Source organism: Papio anubis, chromosome 11 (assembly GCF_008728515.1).
Source record: "Papio anubis isolate 15944 chromosome 11, Panubis1.0, whole genome shotgun sequence".
Lineage (NCBI taxonomy): Eukaryota > Metazoa > Chordata > Mammalia > Primates > Cercopithecidae > Papio > Papio anubis.
This window is the reverse complement of record NC_044986.1, coordinates 69,433,592-69,450,257: the sequence shown is the minus strand read 5'-3', so window position 1 is coordinate 69,450,257 and position 16,666 is coordinate 69,433,592. Positions and strand designations below refer to the sequence as shown.

Below are 16,666 nucleotides of genomic sequence, written 5' to 3'. Positions count from 1 at the left end.
AGCTACTTTGGAAGGCTGCCACTATGCCTGGCTAATTTATTTTTTATTTTATAGAGATGGGGTCTCACTATGTTGCCCAAGTTAGTCTTAAACTCCTGGTCTCAAGCAATCCTCTTGCTTCCTCCTCCCAAAGCACTGGGATTACAGGCATGAGCCATTGCCCCTGGCTCATTTAGGAGATTGAAGAGCAAAAGCTCTTCTAAAACAAGAAGCCACTTGGGCCCAGGATGTCGAAGCTGCAATAAGCTGAGATTACACCACTGCACTCCAGTCTGGGTGACAGAGCAAGATCCTGTCTCAAAAACAAACAAACAAACAAACAAACACCAATAAGCCTTTTATGCTCCTTTCACCTTAATCTCCTGCCTCAATCCTGACCTGTTACTGTTCTTCTTGGGGGACCAGGGTAGGGCAATCTTCCCCTTTCTCTCTAGACTTGTTTTAAATCTATTTGAGTCTGAATCCAAAACCTTCATAACATTAAAGAAAAAGAGAGATGATATTCAATCTTGGGGTTTTCATCTCTGTTCTTTTCTAGTTATAGACAACATAGTATACAATTCAACAACTCTGGATTTCCTACGGACAATCTGACTCATCTTTCTTGCTACTCAGAATGACCAAAATTATATCAGTGAAGCTAGAGGAGTAAGTCCTCAGATAATTCTAGATCAGTGCTGTCCAACAGAAATATAAAGCAAATTACATATTTAAAATTTATTAGTAGTCACATTAAAATTTTTAAAAAAGAAATGTGAAATTAATTTTAATAATATTTTATATAGCCCAATTATATGCAAAATATTTTCACTTTGATATATAACCAATATTAAAGATATTATTATTATTATTATTATTATTATTATTAGAAACAGAGTCTCACTCTGTCACCCAGGCTAGAGAGCAGTGGTGTCATGGCTCACTGTAACCTTGAACTCCTAAGTTCAAGTGATCCTCCCACCTCAGCCTCCTGAGGAGCTGGGACTATGGATACATGCCATCATACCCAGATAATTTTCATATTTTTTGTAGAGATGAGGTTTTTCTTTGTTGCCCAGGGTGGTCTTGAACTCCTGGGCTCAAGCCATCTGCCAGCCTCAGCCTCCCAAAGTGCTAGGATTACAGGCGTGAGCCACCGTGTGTGGCCAAACATCGGTTTTAAAATTAAAATAAAATTAAATTAAAATTCAATTTTTCCGTCATACTAGCCACATCTCAAGTGAGCCATGGCCACCTGTGGCTACTCTAGTGGAGGGCACAATTCTCTACTGTCCCTAACCGTGATACAAATTTGGTGTGGGGCTTTCAGTCCAGGTATAAACTAAAAAGGAAACGCCATTCCAAGTGTTTGGAGACACAAACTGGGAAAATGATGGCGCTCTGAGGCAGGAAGAGTTTTTGATTTGTCCTTTCAATCCTAATAGCCTGATTCTACCTTTGATGAGTTTCTTACCAAAGCACGTCTGCCTGTCAGGGCCTAGCACAGTTCCTGGAGCGCATGTGCACTCGCTGGTATCTGAGCAGCTGCCATGGCAGTCCTCGTCGCAGATGTCATAAAAATCTACGGAAGAATAAAGATTATCTTCATGAGAGGAGGAGACCAGAGGACACTCTTTCATTCATTTTAGAGATGGTGCGGTGGGGCAGGAGGGGTGGTCTCCCTATGTTGCCCAGGCTGGCCTCAAACCCCTGGGCTTAAGCAATTCTCCCACCTTGGCCTCCCAAGTGGCTGGCACTACAAGCATAAGCCACTGCATCCAGCTGACCCTCTCCTTGAGAGAGCCTCATGAGTGTAGCCTGGGGGATGAGTTTCCAGCCACCATCGAGGGAATTCTCATTGTTCAGGGTTTATATAACCCAGTGGAAAACAACAAACTAGGGCATCTTCTGTCTTCTAGATCAATGATTCCCAACTTCAGATCCATAGGCCCTTGAGTGGCCACAGACTGTCTGCAAATCTAAAACCTCACCATAAATGAGCTGTAGACTAAGAAAGTGTTACGTCTTACTCTTCTAGTGCTCTATTTTTAAAATGAATACAGATCTTGACAGGATTAATAACACAGAAATTAGAAGTATTGCTGACACAAAGTAGCTTCTTCCATTATATATCATTTTAAAAAATCAGTGGACACCAAACACAATCCAACCATATGGGTGTCTGATTATCTGTCTATCTATCTATCTATCTATCTATCTATCTATCTATCTATCTATCTATCTAGAGATCTTAAAAAGGGGTTCTCCATACTCAAACAAGTTGGAAATCCACTATTTAGATAACCTAAATCAATGTTTCATTTTCTTTTTTTTTTTTTTTTTTGGGTCGGAGTCTCACTCTGTCACCCAGGCTGGAGTGCAATGGCGTGATTTTTCGGCTCACTGCAACTTCCACCTCCCAGGTTCAAGCAATTCTCCTGCCACAGTCTCCCGAGTAGCTGGGGTTACAAGTGCACGCCACCACACCTGGCTAATTTTTGTATTTTTAGTAGAGACGGTGTTTCACCTTATTGGCCAGGCTGGTCTCTTGGCCAGGCTGGTCTTAAACTCCTGACCTTGTGATCCACCTGTCTCGTCCTCCCAAAGTGCTGGGATTACAGATGTGAGCCACCACACCTAGCCCAATATTTCATTTTCTAATGTGTTGTTTGAATGGAATTCGGACAAAATTAAAAATAACTGATTAAAGTCATAGCTCCTTTCCCCTTCTATTTCTTCAGGAATTTTTCAGAAGTTCTGTGAAGAGATCTCAGAAATCACAATCTAGAGGTATCTTTGGCCCCACATCAATGTTGTTCAGATTGAGATATAGTTGTCACTGTAACTGCGTATCCTATAGTTGGCACTTTTGGACTCCATCCGTGGCCTTGTTGGTGGAGAAAAAGAGCACAGGGAAGGTACTCACGACCACAGTAGACGTGGAAGCAGACGCTGGGCTTGGTCAGACGATACACATAGTAGCCTCCAGGGCAAGCCTTGACCTCCACTGTGGTGTTCCAGAGGCAGCAGTTCCCATTGAAGCTGGCACAAGCCTGGCGTTGCACAATACCGTCACCTTCTAGGGGGTGGCTGCCATTGAGCCAGACAGGTGCGTGGGTTCCACAGTGGTTTTCTGGTATGCAGAAGGTAGGCATGGCATCTCCTGCCATGCCCGTGAAGCGGTACCACTCCCCATCCACATGGTTGTCACATAGAGGAGGACCTTGAGACTCATCCAGTTGGTGGTCAGTGTTCCTCCAGGGCTCATTCAGGCTGATGTAAGCAGAACAAGGGTCTAAGGCTGGAAATGAAAAAGATACCTCAGAGTACCTGGAGTGTTTCAGATCACAGCACCAACAGCCCAAGTCCACCTTCCTGGTCTTGCATTTGGACATTTTTGAATTCAAAAGAGAAATTAGTTAAGGTCCCCAAAAAAATAGTTGTTTAAGGTTCCTTAGGTTGATTTAAACATGCTGCATAAATGCCCTTTTCAAAATTATTTCAAACCTAATATTAAGCGTTAGCTTGAACTGAATTTTTATCCATAATAATTATTTGATAGAAGGATAGGTGTTCAGACCAAGGGAGGTTAGGATTAAAGACTCACTGAACTCTGCGCGAGTCAGACCATACTCTGAGTATTTTGTTCATTACCTGGAAACTGTATTATTATTATTTTTGAGACAGGGTTTGGCTCTGTCGCCCAGGCTGGAGTGCAGTGGTACAATCATGGCTCACTGCAACCTCCGCCTCCTGGACTCAAGTGATCCTCCCTACTCAGCCTCTGAAGTAGCTGGGACCACAGGTGTATGCCACCACACCTGGCTAATTTTTGTTTTTTTTTTTTTTTGGTAGAGATAGGGTTCTGGCATCTTGTCCAGGCTGGTCTTGAACTCCTGGGCTCAAGTGATCCTCCTGCCTCAGCCTCCCAAAGTGCTGGGATTACAGGCATGAACTTGGCGCTCTGCTGGAGACTGTATTTTTTGAAAGCAATTGACAAACTTCAGAGAAAGTTGACCAGACTTAGAAGGGGTCCTAAAAATTATTTACTGGTGAAGTTGAGAATTATGGTTTTGAAAAAAGAAGACTGAAGAAAACACATATTCGTTTTTTAAAAATCTGGAATAGGCTTGTGGAAGAGGAATTAGCTATTCTGTTACAAGAACAAGTACGAATTATGGGGAAGCACATTTCAGTTCAGCTATCCAGTCATGGGAGAGGCTATGTCACAGGGCAGTTAGCTTCCAATCCTTGGAAATATTCAAAAAAGTATTTGGCTGGCTATTTGTAAAGATTGTAGGTGGAATTTTGCATTATTAGAAAGTTTGACTTGATCAGGAATGTGTAAAAGCTCATTCCACTGAAAAGATAAAGGCCTCGGGCACATGCCACCTATTTTGAAATACACAGTATACTAGCATGTAGTTACCAGAAATATTCTCAAAGTGAATTTTGGTATATCTTCTACCAGCTTATTGAAAATACCAAGAACTTTGTGTATTCGTAGTTAACCATGGCATTATTATCCTAGCTGTCATATAGCCAAGTTTCTCAGGCATATGTGTTTAGTGCATAAATTACCATATCTCAACCAAAACATTTTATCATATGTCATGAAGACATTGAAAAACAACATTTTGACTGGGTGCGGTGGCTCAAGCCTGTAATCCCAGCACTTTGGGAGGGCGAGGTGGGTGGATTACCTGAGGTCAGGAGTTCGAGACCAGCCTGGTCAACATGGTGAAACCCCATCTCTACTAAAAATACAGAAATTAGCTAGGTGTGGTGGTGTGTGCCTGTAATCCCAACTTCTTGGGAGGCTGAGGCAGGAGAATCGCTTGAACTCAGGAGGCAGAGGTTTCAGTGAGCCAAGACCATGCCACTGCATTCCAGCCTGGGCAACATGAGTAAAACTTTGTCTCATAAATAAACAAACAAATAAATAAATAAATAGAAAAACAACATTTCAATGACTAAAGACACCAATATCTCCAATATTCTCATTGCTCCCCTTAGCTCCAGGGAAACTAATTAATGAATCAACATAGGTAAATGGTCCTTATGAAGAATCTATGAAACCAAGAAGTTCTAGAAAGGAACATTGGCCAGAGAGTACTATATTATTCTTCTTAATGCACATGAGGTTGACTTACGTAACTGATCTTGTAGGCAGGGAATTCACATTAGGGCCAATATATTTCGTGGGCAGGGAATTCAGTATTCGCAAATACTGCACAACGATTAAATATGAATCGGCCATGATCACCAAATCTAACTTGTCTAGAAAATACTTTAGATGTTTCCAATCTACATATCCATATTTCAAAGTTAAGTTTACTCTCTAAACTTCAGTCACACGTAGCGAAAAGTATAGCCCACTGCTAATGGCCTCCAAGAAAATATGACAATTTAAGGCAAGAAAGAAGTGGGATATTGCATTTTCTGGAAATAACATGCAGGGATGCAAATGGCAGAAACAACCCTCTTTCTTTAAAATGCCCCTTATGTATCTCAGCTGAGCCCTAGACCAGAATCCTTTGAGGGGAAGAAATATCCTCAGATTCTCTCTCTCCTCAAAGGGGACAGATTTCCTCCTTTGCTCTCCCAGCTGTGGCTTTTTCTTACAAACAAGTTTCCAGAGCAGTTTCACAGGTGATTATAGAGTCATGGAAATATTTGGTTCCTCTCCCTGGCTCTAATTTTATAAGAGATGGCTAGATACTCAACTTTTAATGACTTCTACAGAAACTCCTAAACCTCTCTCAGTAACTATTTCCTTATTTATAAAGTTTTTCCTTCAAGTAAAATGTCATTTCTTGGCTGTCTGCTAAAAGTTCACTTGCTCCCCTGCTGTAGGGGAGATAGGGTATGAGGAGGAGAAATTTATCTGCCACCTTCTGTAACTAACTAAATAATACATACGTATTTTTAAAAGTTAACCATCCAATACTTTCTGACGTTAAATGTACCCATCCCACTCTACACCCTTTTAAGGCAGCAATCCAATCTAATAATCTGGCTGCTGGTTTTATATCCTGTTTTCAATCTCAGTGTGAAGCCCAGAATCTGGTATTGCACACATTCATCCTAAACTGCTGATCTATACATCTAATTGGGAGGGCTTCAAAAAGAACAGCCCTGTGGGTTCCTTCCTGGCCTGCCAGAAGCTCCTCAATGGTTTGCTAAGATGCCCACTTGCCAGCCACTCCTCTGGCGTCTTCCACCAGGACCATGCAGGGCCAAGGACAGAGAACTGATGTCTGTGTCCCCACTCTTTCGCCCCAGTGTTGAGTCCTCCAACCCTCCAGGTCCTATCCAACAGACAGCCTCCCCTGAATCACAGCCCACTTTCGACCCTGCGCCTGAGCTTGGTTGGGAAGCATCCCTTTTTTCCTGCTCCCTCCTCTTCCATCCTCCTCCCTCATCACCCCACTTTGCTTCCCCCTTTCTCATCCCTTCTTTTCCCTCTTCTCTCACTTCCAGGGCAAACACCAGCTCCAGTCCTCAAAGTTCCCCCTTTATCACGCCTCTGGCATTGAGCCATATATCATCCTTGAGGAGTTGGGGGTTGGAGGAAAAGATCTGGGAAGGGCAAGGGTATATGGAAAGAATGGGGAATACAGGAGGTACTAGAGGCAGAATAGGTAAGGAGAAGGGTGGGAAGAAAGGGGAGTGGAGATTTTTCAGGAGGACAACTTTCTGAGAGAACCTTGGGTTAGTTATTGGCAGCAGATATGGGGTGATTAATGACAGGTAGCTCAAGCATATTTTTTGGAACAGTTTTGGATTTACAGCATAATTGAGATGATAGGACAAAGAGATCCCACATGCCCTACACCCAGTTTCCCTTGTTATGGCGTGTTACCTTTAGCCATACACTTACCATACATTAGCATGGTAACTTTGTCGCGTTAATGAGCCACTATTGATACCTTCTTATTAACTCAAGTCCACACTTATGCAGACTTCCTTAGTTTCCACCTATATCTTTCTGTTCCAGGATCCCACATTACATTTAGGTATCAGGTCTCCTGAGGGTCTCAAACCGCCATTTTTTTAAATGCATTTTTATTTTTTATTTTTTTGAGACGGAGTCTCCCTCTGTTGCCCAGGCTGAAGTGCAGTGGTTCGATCTCAGCCCACTGCAACCTCCACATCTTGAGTTCAAGTGGTTCTCCCGCCTCAGCCTCCCAAGTAGTTGGAATTACAGGCATGCGATACCATGCCCATCTAATTTTGTGTGTGTCTGTATTTTTAGTAGAGATGGGGTTTCACCACGTTGGCCAGGCTGGTCTCGAACTCCTGACCTCAGGTGATCTGCCCGCCTTGGCCTCCCAAAGTGCTGGGATTACAGGTGTGAGCCACCGTGCCTGGCCACAAGCTTTTGTTTAATGTGTATCCTTTAAGGTGCTAGAGCAACCATGAAGAAATAGACCAGGGTCAATTAAATACTGAACTACTCAAAAGTGTCAAGAAGGATGGTTCTCTCCATCTCACCCCCACCCTCTCTTCCAGTTAGTACTGATATTCTACTAGAAAAAGAGGCAAGAGAGAAATCTGTTAGTAACTGGAATTGAAACTTTTCTTTGTCTGATTGGCCAGTTTTGCACCAAGTCTGAGGAGGGAGACAATTTAAGATTCACTCGATCTGTGCAAAAAGTATATTCTGATATAAAGACTGATAAGTCTGGTTTATCCAGATCTGTGCCCCTCATGGCAACAGAGCTTTCAGTCCCTTGCCTTCATTAAAGAAAAACTCTATGCTCAACTTTAAATTTTTTTTTTTTTTTGGCTCTTCAAGTTGGAAATATAAAAGTGCCTAGAACACAAAGAAGACAGAATTATTTTTACACAAACTCCAGGAACTCTTTAGCTAGTGAAAGCTGTGGGATATGGCAGATCCATGGAAATTTTGGATGTCCAGGCGAGAGGCTAATTGGAACATGTAACAGAAATTCTCTGGAAATCTATTTTCAGGGACTTTTCTTACAAGATTCTAGAGCTAGCATTTAAGGTACTGGAATCTAGTTCTTAATCATCTGTACATTATAGCAAATTGCCACAACAAAAAGTGCATTGTGCCAAGTTCTTGACGTGAGACTCACCCACGGGTGACACGGAGGTGCCTGTGATGAAGAGGCAGGTGAGAAGCAGGAACGGAGGCATCCTTCTGGACCAACTGCCAGAAACACTGGAAAATCCTCTTAATACTGGTGTTCCTTTGTCCCCTTCTCTTTCAAGCACTTTTTTTTTCTTTTTTTTTTTTTTTTTAAGGCCTCTAGGCTCTCATGAGAAAGACTTTATCAGCACCGGCAGGGGCTTTATCAGAGGAAGAGGATGAGGATGAGTGGGACAAGGTGTCCACAGCTCTGGCCTTGGCCCCAGAGAGAAGCACTGCTTTACACTGTCAACACGGTTCCTTTATTGATAGTTTTCTTTAGGAAAACAAAACAAAACAAAACCACAATCCCTCATCCTCCTATTGTTTTCTCTCAAGAATTCCCTGCAATGGAACCTCCAGTATCTTATCCAGAAGGGAATTCTAAATGAGGGACATCCCCTCACATCAAATTCTTGCTTTGTGACTTACAGGAATTGATTTCACAATGTTGCAGCCATAGCATTGCACACTAAACGAGAATGGATGAAGCCAAATCATTGAACCTGTCTTGGTCAGATAGTCAAGGAGCTTACAATAGCACACAAAACAAAGTAGTAAGGACAGGTATGGGACAAGGACAGTATTCTCTTGAAATGAGCTCCTAAGTTTGTTTTATTACGGTCTTTGACATCAAAACTTCTGAAAGAAACAAGGTTTAAATTGTGTTTTTACCAATTCAAGCAGCAATACCTCATGTTTTTATTGTCTTTACTCCCAAAATTAAAAAATGGTTTTATGTTATTTATTTCACTAATTCTCACATTAAGATGGGGTAGGAGCTTAAAATTAGAAACTACTCATTAAATTAACACTCTGGAAAATTAAATGTCAAAATTTACTGAAGTTTCACATTTAGACAAAGGAGAGAAAATGTGCTTCATAGCACATTTTTTGAGACAGAGTCTTGCTCTGTCGCTCAGGCTGGAGTGCAGTGGCCTGATCTCGGCTCACTGCAAGCTCCACCTCCCAGGTTCATGCCATTCTCCTGCCTCAGCCTCCTGAGTAGCTGGGACTACAGGCACCCGCCACCATGCCCAGCTAACTTTTTTGTATTTTTAGTAGAGACGGGGTTTCACCATGTTAGCCAGGATGGTCTCGATCTCCTGACTCGTGATCCACCCGCCTTGGCCTCCCAAAGTGCTGCGATTAGAGGTGTCAGCCACCGAGCCCGGCCAATCACTGGTTTTTGACAGTGAAAAAAGTGCAAATGGTCTCCAGAAGCACAGGGTTTATGGTCAAGCAAGGGGTTTCCATTGATCTAAAATTTTAGTTAGCTACTTTATTACTAACATCAGTGGGACACAGGCAATTTGACCATTAACTTATTAAGCTGTGGTTTGATGGCAGCAATGGATGACCCTGCTGTCTCATTGCAGGATAGTGTTGCTAAGTATTAGTGCTTTAAACAAAAAAAACAAACCCCCACAACTTCCTGTGCCTAGGAAGCCATCTGAGGGCTTCATATGTGTTGCAGAGAAACAGAGGACGTGTGCATGAGATAAACCCAGACTTGTTGCCAGGATTGATTGCTGGAGTCAAGGACTTTCACCAGATAGCTTTTGGTTCTGTAAACAAGAATTCCCAGGATGGTAAGTGTTTTTCCACCTTATTTCTATTTTTTCCTTTTTAGTTGACCTGCCCTTTCATTTTTTACTGTTTATGATGAAACATTTCAAATATATATACAAAAGTATAAAGAACGATAATGAACACCCAGCTATAATAATTACTAACATTTTGTCAATCTCATTTCATTTACATACCAGTATGCATTTCTAACACATGGTCTTTTTTTTTACATAATCATGATGCTTTTATTACAACTATGAAAATTAGTAATAATTCCTTAACTCATACCCAAACCATATTTAAATTGCTCCAATAGTTCCAAATATTCCTTTTAATCCTGGATTGAGTCAGGATTCAAACAAGATTTATATATTACACTTTGGTTGTCACTTAAATTTATTTTTATTGGCTGGGTGCAGTGGCTCATGCCTGTAATCCCAGCACTTTGGGAGGCCAAGGGGGGTGGATCACCTGAGGTCAGGAGTTCGAGACCAGCCCTGCCAACATGGCGAAACCCCATCTCTACTAAAAATGCAAAACTAGCTGAGTGTGATGGTGCACGTCTATAATCCCAGCTACTTGGGAGGCTGAGACAGGAAAATCACTTGAACCTGGGAGGCGGAGGTTGCAGTGAGCTGTGATTGTACCATTGAACTCCAGCCTGGGCAACAGAGGGAGACTCTGTTTCAAAAATATATATATTTATATTAATATATAAAAATATATATATATATATATTAAATCCATAATGGTCTTCCCCTCTTTCTCCCATTTGTTGACGAAACCCCACCATTTGTCCTACAGAATGTTCCAAGTTTTGGGTTTGGTGAATTGCTTCTTTGTGGTGTCTTGTCTCCTCCCCCATATTTAATGTTGATGTTTGGTCATATGTTATAATTTTTCTTAATTATGTGCCATTAGAATTTAAAAACAAAAATACTCTGGTGACACTGAGAGAATTTAATGTACAGAAGGCAATGCTAGAAATAGACCAGTTAGGAAGTGAATAAATCAGTCTACGATCTGCATCTGAGCTAGAGTAACAATTTGAGAGCTACCAACATATAAATGGTAATTGAAATAGGGGAGGGGGGTGAGATCACACCTATGGAAAATGGGGTCCAAGATGGAACCTTGGGGAAGCCTGATATCAAAGATGTGGACAGAGGAATACAACGCTGTAAAGGAGACCAAGAAGTAATCACAGATTTATGAAAGGAAATGCAAGGGTGGAGTCACAGGAGCCGAAATTCAAAGAGGAGGGGTTGCTCAGTGTATGATGCATTTATAAAATATAAACATTTATCAAGTAAGTATTCTTTTGAGACAGGGTCTCACTCTGTCGCCCAGGGTGGAGTGCAATGGCGCGATCTCAGCTCACCGCATTCTCTGCCTTCAGGGTTCAAGTGATTCTCCTGCCTCAGCCACCCGAGTAGCTGGGACTACAGGTGTGCACCACCACGCCCGGCTAATTTTTGTATTTTTAGTAGAGATGGGGTTTTGCCATGTTGCCCAGGCTGGTCTTGAACTCCTGAACTCAAGCTATCCACCCACCTTGGTCTCCCAAAGTGCTGGGATTACAGGCAAAGTAGGTAATCTTATATTCAGTAGGATTCATTAAAAATGACCTATACATTTATCCTAAGGAAATATCACAAGTGCACCATGGGAAACAAGGAGTTTGGACTTACTTGGGAGAGCAACAAAGGTTGGCAGTGATGAAACTGAATTAAAACTCTGAAGTGTTTCGGTGAAACTGAGCTCTAAAATCTAAGAAGTCCTATTTTTCTGTGAAATCTTTCCAGATAGATTTTAAAAGTCAACCTATTTGTATTTGTGTTTGAAAGCATCTACCACGTGCTTACCGCTGCACCCTGACGAGCAGGATACCACATTAGCGTTAACATGACCCCTGGTTACATCTTTTCTACTCACCAGTCACCATGCTCAGCAGTCCTCCAGTCACTTCATCTGGTACTTGACTACAGGACGCTCTGAGGAGTTGTGACATAGACGCCATCTCTGTGCCTTCGTTCCTTTCTCTTTAAAGCAATGGTTAGGCTAGATCAAGGGTTCTCATCAGAATCACCAGGAGGGTTTGTTGAACACTTGGATCCACTCCTAGTTTCTGATGCAAGAGGGACTGGAAAACTTGCATTTCTAACAACTCCAGGAGATGACATGCTGCTGTTCTGGGGACCATGTTCTGAGAACCCTTTTACTTTTTCCACCTCTAAAGTCTATGCTCCCTCAGCGAAACTGCATTACTTACACTCAGTAATAGATTTGATGTTATCATTATTTGCCTCTAATCCACTATGCTTTTTAAATTTCCATTGTGGTAAAATATACCTAAAATCTATCATTTTAACCACTTAAGTGTACAGTTCAGTGGCATTAGGTACATTCACATTGTTGGGCAACCATCACCACCACCCGCCTCCAGACCTTTGTCATCTTCCCAAACTGAAAGTCTGTATGCATTAAACAATAACTTCCCATTCTCCCCTCCCTTATCCCTGGCAGCCACTATTTTACTTTGTATTTCTACGAATTTGACTACTCATATAAGTGGAATCATACAGTAATTGTCCTTTTGTGACTAGCTCGATTCATTTAGCATGTGTCTTCAAGGCTCATCCTCATTATGGCATGTGACCAAATTCCATTCTTGTATGGCTGAATAATAATCAGCTGTGTGTACACACCATATTTTGTTGATCCATTCATTTGTTGGCGGACACTCGGATTGCTCCTACCTTTTGGCTATTGTGAATAATGCTGCTGTGAACATGTGTGTACACGTCTGTTTGTCCCTACTTTCAATTCTTTTGGACATATGCCCAGAAATGGAATTGCTGGATCATATGGTAACTGTTCCACTTTCTGAGGAGCCACCATACTGTTTTCCACGGGAGACAAACCATTTTACATTCCCACCAGCAGTGCCAAGGGTTCCAATTTCTCTGCTTCCTCACCACCGTTTTATTTTCTGCTTTTTCTGATAATAGCCATTCTAATGGGTGTGACGTGGTATTTCACGGTAGTTTCACCTTTCCTTAATTATTAGTGATGTTGAGCATCTTTTCGTGTTTATTGGCCATTTGTATATCTTTTTGGAGAACTGTTCAACTCCTTTGATCATTTTTAAATCAGGTTTCCTTTGTTGTTAGGTTCACTATACTTTAAGCTTGTCCTACCCATGGTTCGCAGGCCGCATGCAGCCCAACACAAATTTGTAAACTTTCTTTCTTAAAACATTGAGGTTTTTTTGCGTTTTGTTTTAGCTCATCAGTTATCATTAGTGTTGGTGTACTTTATGTGTGGCCCAAGACAATTCTTCTTCTAGTATGGCTCAGGGAAGCCAAAAGATTGGACACTCCTGCTTTAAACTTCAAATTGTAAGCTCCTTAAAGGCAGGAATCATGGTTTTATTTTCCTTAAAAAACCTAACCAAAACAAAAACAACCCTGCAAAGCTTAACAGAATGTGTGAAGTATGTAGATACTATTTACTGAATGCAAAAAATGACTTAATATTTTCAACCTTGTAAGAGTTGAAGAAGAAAGAAACACAAAAAGTGGCTCCATAGTCAAAGACAGGTTTATTTTGGAGAATATTCTGGCTGATTTCGATCAGGAGCATTCTCTTACAGACTATGGGTACTTCAGGGTTTAGTGAGGGAGAGCCTATCACGGGCTCGGAGTATTTCTGGGTGGAGGAGAATTTTATTGCAGGGTTGGAATGTCTGTTCGGAGGAGAGGTTATCTCGGGGCTGGGATGTTTCTGGTCAGAGGGGGCTTTATCTCAGGGTTGGAATGTTTCTGGTCTAAGGTGTCATTTGTGGTTTATGGTCATGCTGACATTAGCCATTAAGCTGATGATTTTGGGCTGGATTTAGGCGGTTTTTAATCAAAGGGAACTTAAAATGGCGGTGCTTGTCCAAGATGGCGATGCTCCTGCTCTGTCAAACCTTAAATTCTTACACCTTACACGTGGGTGAGGGTTGTCTGTGTTAGGCTGCTGTAAGCTGCCAGAAGGCAGGACCACAGCTACAGAGGCTGTTTGAACAGCACCTCATATTGCACTACAGCAACCAGATATTTAATACAAGTTTTTAAATATGCTTGTGGTGACCTTGGCAGCATGTGATATTTCCTGTTTGGCTACAACTGTAAATTTGATACAAACTCTGAAAATAATGAATACTTAATTTTGGTGCATCTTTGAACAATTAATTCTTGAGTCCAGGAGCCCACACTGGGCAATCCAGGTGATCCAATACCATGGACATTTTTCCTGTCAATCAGGAGATGAGGATTCAGGCTCACTGAGACTGCTGCTGCTGACTTTATTTATGGTTGTAGAGGTCACTCAACCTCTTGGTGACTCTGGCAAATTAGGAAAATACTGACTATCTTAGGTTCAGGAAGAATTAGTGAAACGCCTATTTTTGAAATACGGGCTTAAGGAAGAGAGCTTAATTTGATAATGATATTTTTATAAAAATGAATTTTAGAAGTAAAAACTTACTACCTAGAATCACAGGAAATGTAGTTTTTCTGGTTTTGTTTTAAATAATGAGATGTATCGTTCAAAAATTGAGTAAGTATTTATTGTTCCAGAAGGTACATTGCTTTTTATACATATTTCATAAATGATACAGGATTTTACACATGTTCAATAGTTTGCTATTTGTTTAAAGAACTTTTCTCCATGTCCTCCCTCCCTTGCGTCCCACACACCCCGAAAAGATTTGCTCATTGCACTGTGCTGTTTCTTCTTAAAAACCCTATGCACAAACAGGATAAATGGTTTAAAAATAATTCACACAACTTAACAAAAATAAATGAGGGAAGGAGCTGATGACTGGGGGTGGTGGAGGGAGAAGGAAGTGGGCGGAGGGTCAGGAAGTGGAGACATGCATCCTTTCATTCCATCATGCCAATGAAAGGGGTGGTGGCAGGAGTAGCAGCAGCAGCAATCCTGGCTGGCCTTCAACCTTTGCAAGGCACCTGGAGTCTGGATTTGTCATTTAAAGTTTTTCTTTTCATACACAATGATCCCAAAGGAGGAAGAAAAAGAGAAAGAAACTCCTTGCCACAATGAGGAAGGATGAATCACGTGAAAGAAAAGGCCAATCAGTGGTGTGGCAGCCCCCATCATCCTTTCCATCCTGCCCCTACAGCAGTTAAAAACAGGATATTAGACAGATTCCTTTGACTCTTCAAGCGCAGATGTCATCTGGAAATATGGTAGAAAATGTTTTGACAAAGTATAAGATTAATTCTCTTTCTCTCAATTTAAGATAAGAAAAAATAGGGTGAAGAGAGTGGGCTGAAGGAAGCCCTAGAAATGTATTTCTATATAAAGATAAATTGCACCCTTTGAGATTCACACACTTGATTTACAACAACTGAAGTTGTGGAGGTGGGAGGGCTCACAAACAGTGTGGAATTGTGTGTCCTTCGAGATGAACAAAGCCTCCAGACAAGGCAGTGCCATCTGGCTGGCCTGGAATGCTGTCACACAAGCAGATTAGCAATAAACTTATTCTGGTTGAAATGGCTACAGAGCCATGATTTTTAGCCAATTTGTAAACCTTACATCTTCCTGATTTGGTAGTACAGCTGAATGCCCCCCTTCCCTCTGATTTGTGTTGTGGAGGGAGAGGGGATTATCCATAGATAAGTATATAAAGGAGGGCAATTTCTCCTCCTATGAAAGACTAACTAATAAAAAAACAAAACAAAACAAAACCAACAACTTCATGCAGTGTTGCCAATGATTTTTAGACACTGATCCAGAGCACTGGGATATATAGACATTTAAGAAGGTATTAAGAGATAATCTAAAGTGTCAATTATTAAACAGTTTTAAGTTGGTTCCAATTATCAAATGGAAAAAATGAGTGTAGCTAAGAGGTACAGGTAGGTGGTCAGTAAAGGGATGCAGGAAGGAGAGATTCCTGGTAACTCTGCAGAGACTGGGTCCAATTTAAAATAAATGCTAATGATATTTTAGCATATCATGAGAATTTGCTTTTCTGGTAGATTTATTTACTCCTATGTCAAAAATAGGGACAGTTAAATTAAAAACAAATGGAGCAGAGTGGGGTGCTGGTGTGTTACTGTTTTGCTGACTCTGCAAAGATGCAAGAAACAAACACCTCCAGCATCATTTTCTCTTTATGAATCTCTCTACTATATAACTGCATCATTTTCATCCAGAAACTGAGATACTTGGTTAAGACAATATTCACTAAGCCCTTTGAGCTTACAGTCCACAATGCCTGATCCTCAGGTTTTAACATTCCCTTCTTCCCTCAGATCCTTTCTGTTTCTGTTTTATAATTGAAGGTAAAAACGCTCTACCCCCATCGCTCCCAGCTTCCACCTGCAAGGCTTTAATTAAAAAGGCAAACAGGTGTTCCTTCTGCCGGGATTCAGAGGCTCTTTGCAGATCAATCTTTTTCACCAATTTGTCGGAGAGGCAGATGTACTTGTAATGGGTCTCTCAGTCTCTTAAGGTCCGTTTCTGCCTAAAATAGAAACAAAAGGTGAGAAAAACTGGCTAGCGAAGCTTTCAATGAAATTACTCTCTACCGAGAAAAGGAAACTGTTCTCCATTACTATGAGTCAGAGATCATCTCAATAACTCTCAAAATAAGAGTGCCTTGAAAAACAAAGCATTTTAACTCACGACATAGGACAACAAAGGGTGAATACAAAATGGAAACCTTCCTTGGCAGTTTCAGCCCTCAACAAAGCCTCCAGAAAAAGCAGTGCTATCAACAGGGTAGGACTCAGAGGCTAAGAATGTAAAGAGCATCTGAGACAGGCATCTTGATGGTGTTTCTCCAGTGAGAAGCCCTTTCACAAGGGCTAAGAGCCAGGACTTCATGCTACTCAAGATTTTATTTATCCAGTATCTGTTTAAGTTTTTACTTAGCCAATT

General features: G+C 41.3%; 2 protein-coding genes across 4 annotated transcripts in view; both read right to left on the bottom strand.

Moving 5' to 3' along the window:
- The window catches only part of OIT3 (oncoprotein induced transcript 3), a 35,106-nt gene extending 26,180 nt beyond the window's left edge, over window positions 1-8,926 (bottom strand). Inside the window, exons 1-3 of the mRNA XM_003903785.5 lie at window positions 8,085-8,926; window positions 2,906-3,280; window positions 1,454-1,561 (exon numbers count right to left, since the gene is read on the bottom strand). Of these exons, the coding sequence (XP_003903834.1) occupies window positions 1,454-1,561; window positions 2,906-3,280; window positions 8,085-8,145 (544 nt within the window). The 5' untranslated portion in view covers window positions 8,146-8,926. The remainder of the gene's footprint in view (window positions 1-1,453; window positions 1,562-2,905; window positions 3,281-8,084) is intronic.
- Window positions 8,927-14,302: 5,376 nt separating this feature from the next.
- The window catches only part of MCU (mitochondrial calcium uniporter), a 208,682-nt gene continuing 206,318 nt past the window's right edge, over window positions 14,303-16,666 (bottom strand). For all 3 annotated transcript variants that reach the window (XR_651685.3, XM_003903787.4, XM_009214713.4), the window contains one exon: window positions 14,303-16,250. Coding sequence is in view for 2 of the 3 variants with exons in the window: in XM_003903787.4 (XP_003903836.1) it covers window positions 16,173-16,250 (78 nt within the window). In the remaining variant the exon portion in view is untranslated. The remainder of the gene's footprint in view (window positions 16,251-16,666) is intronic.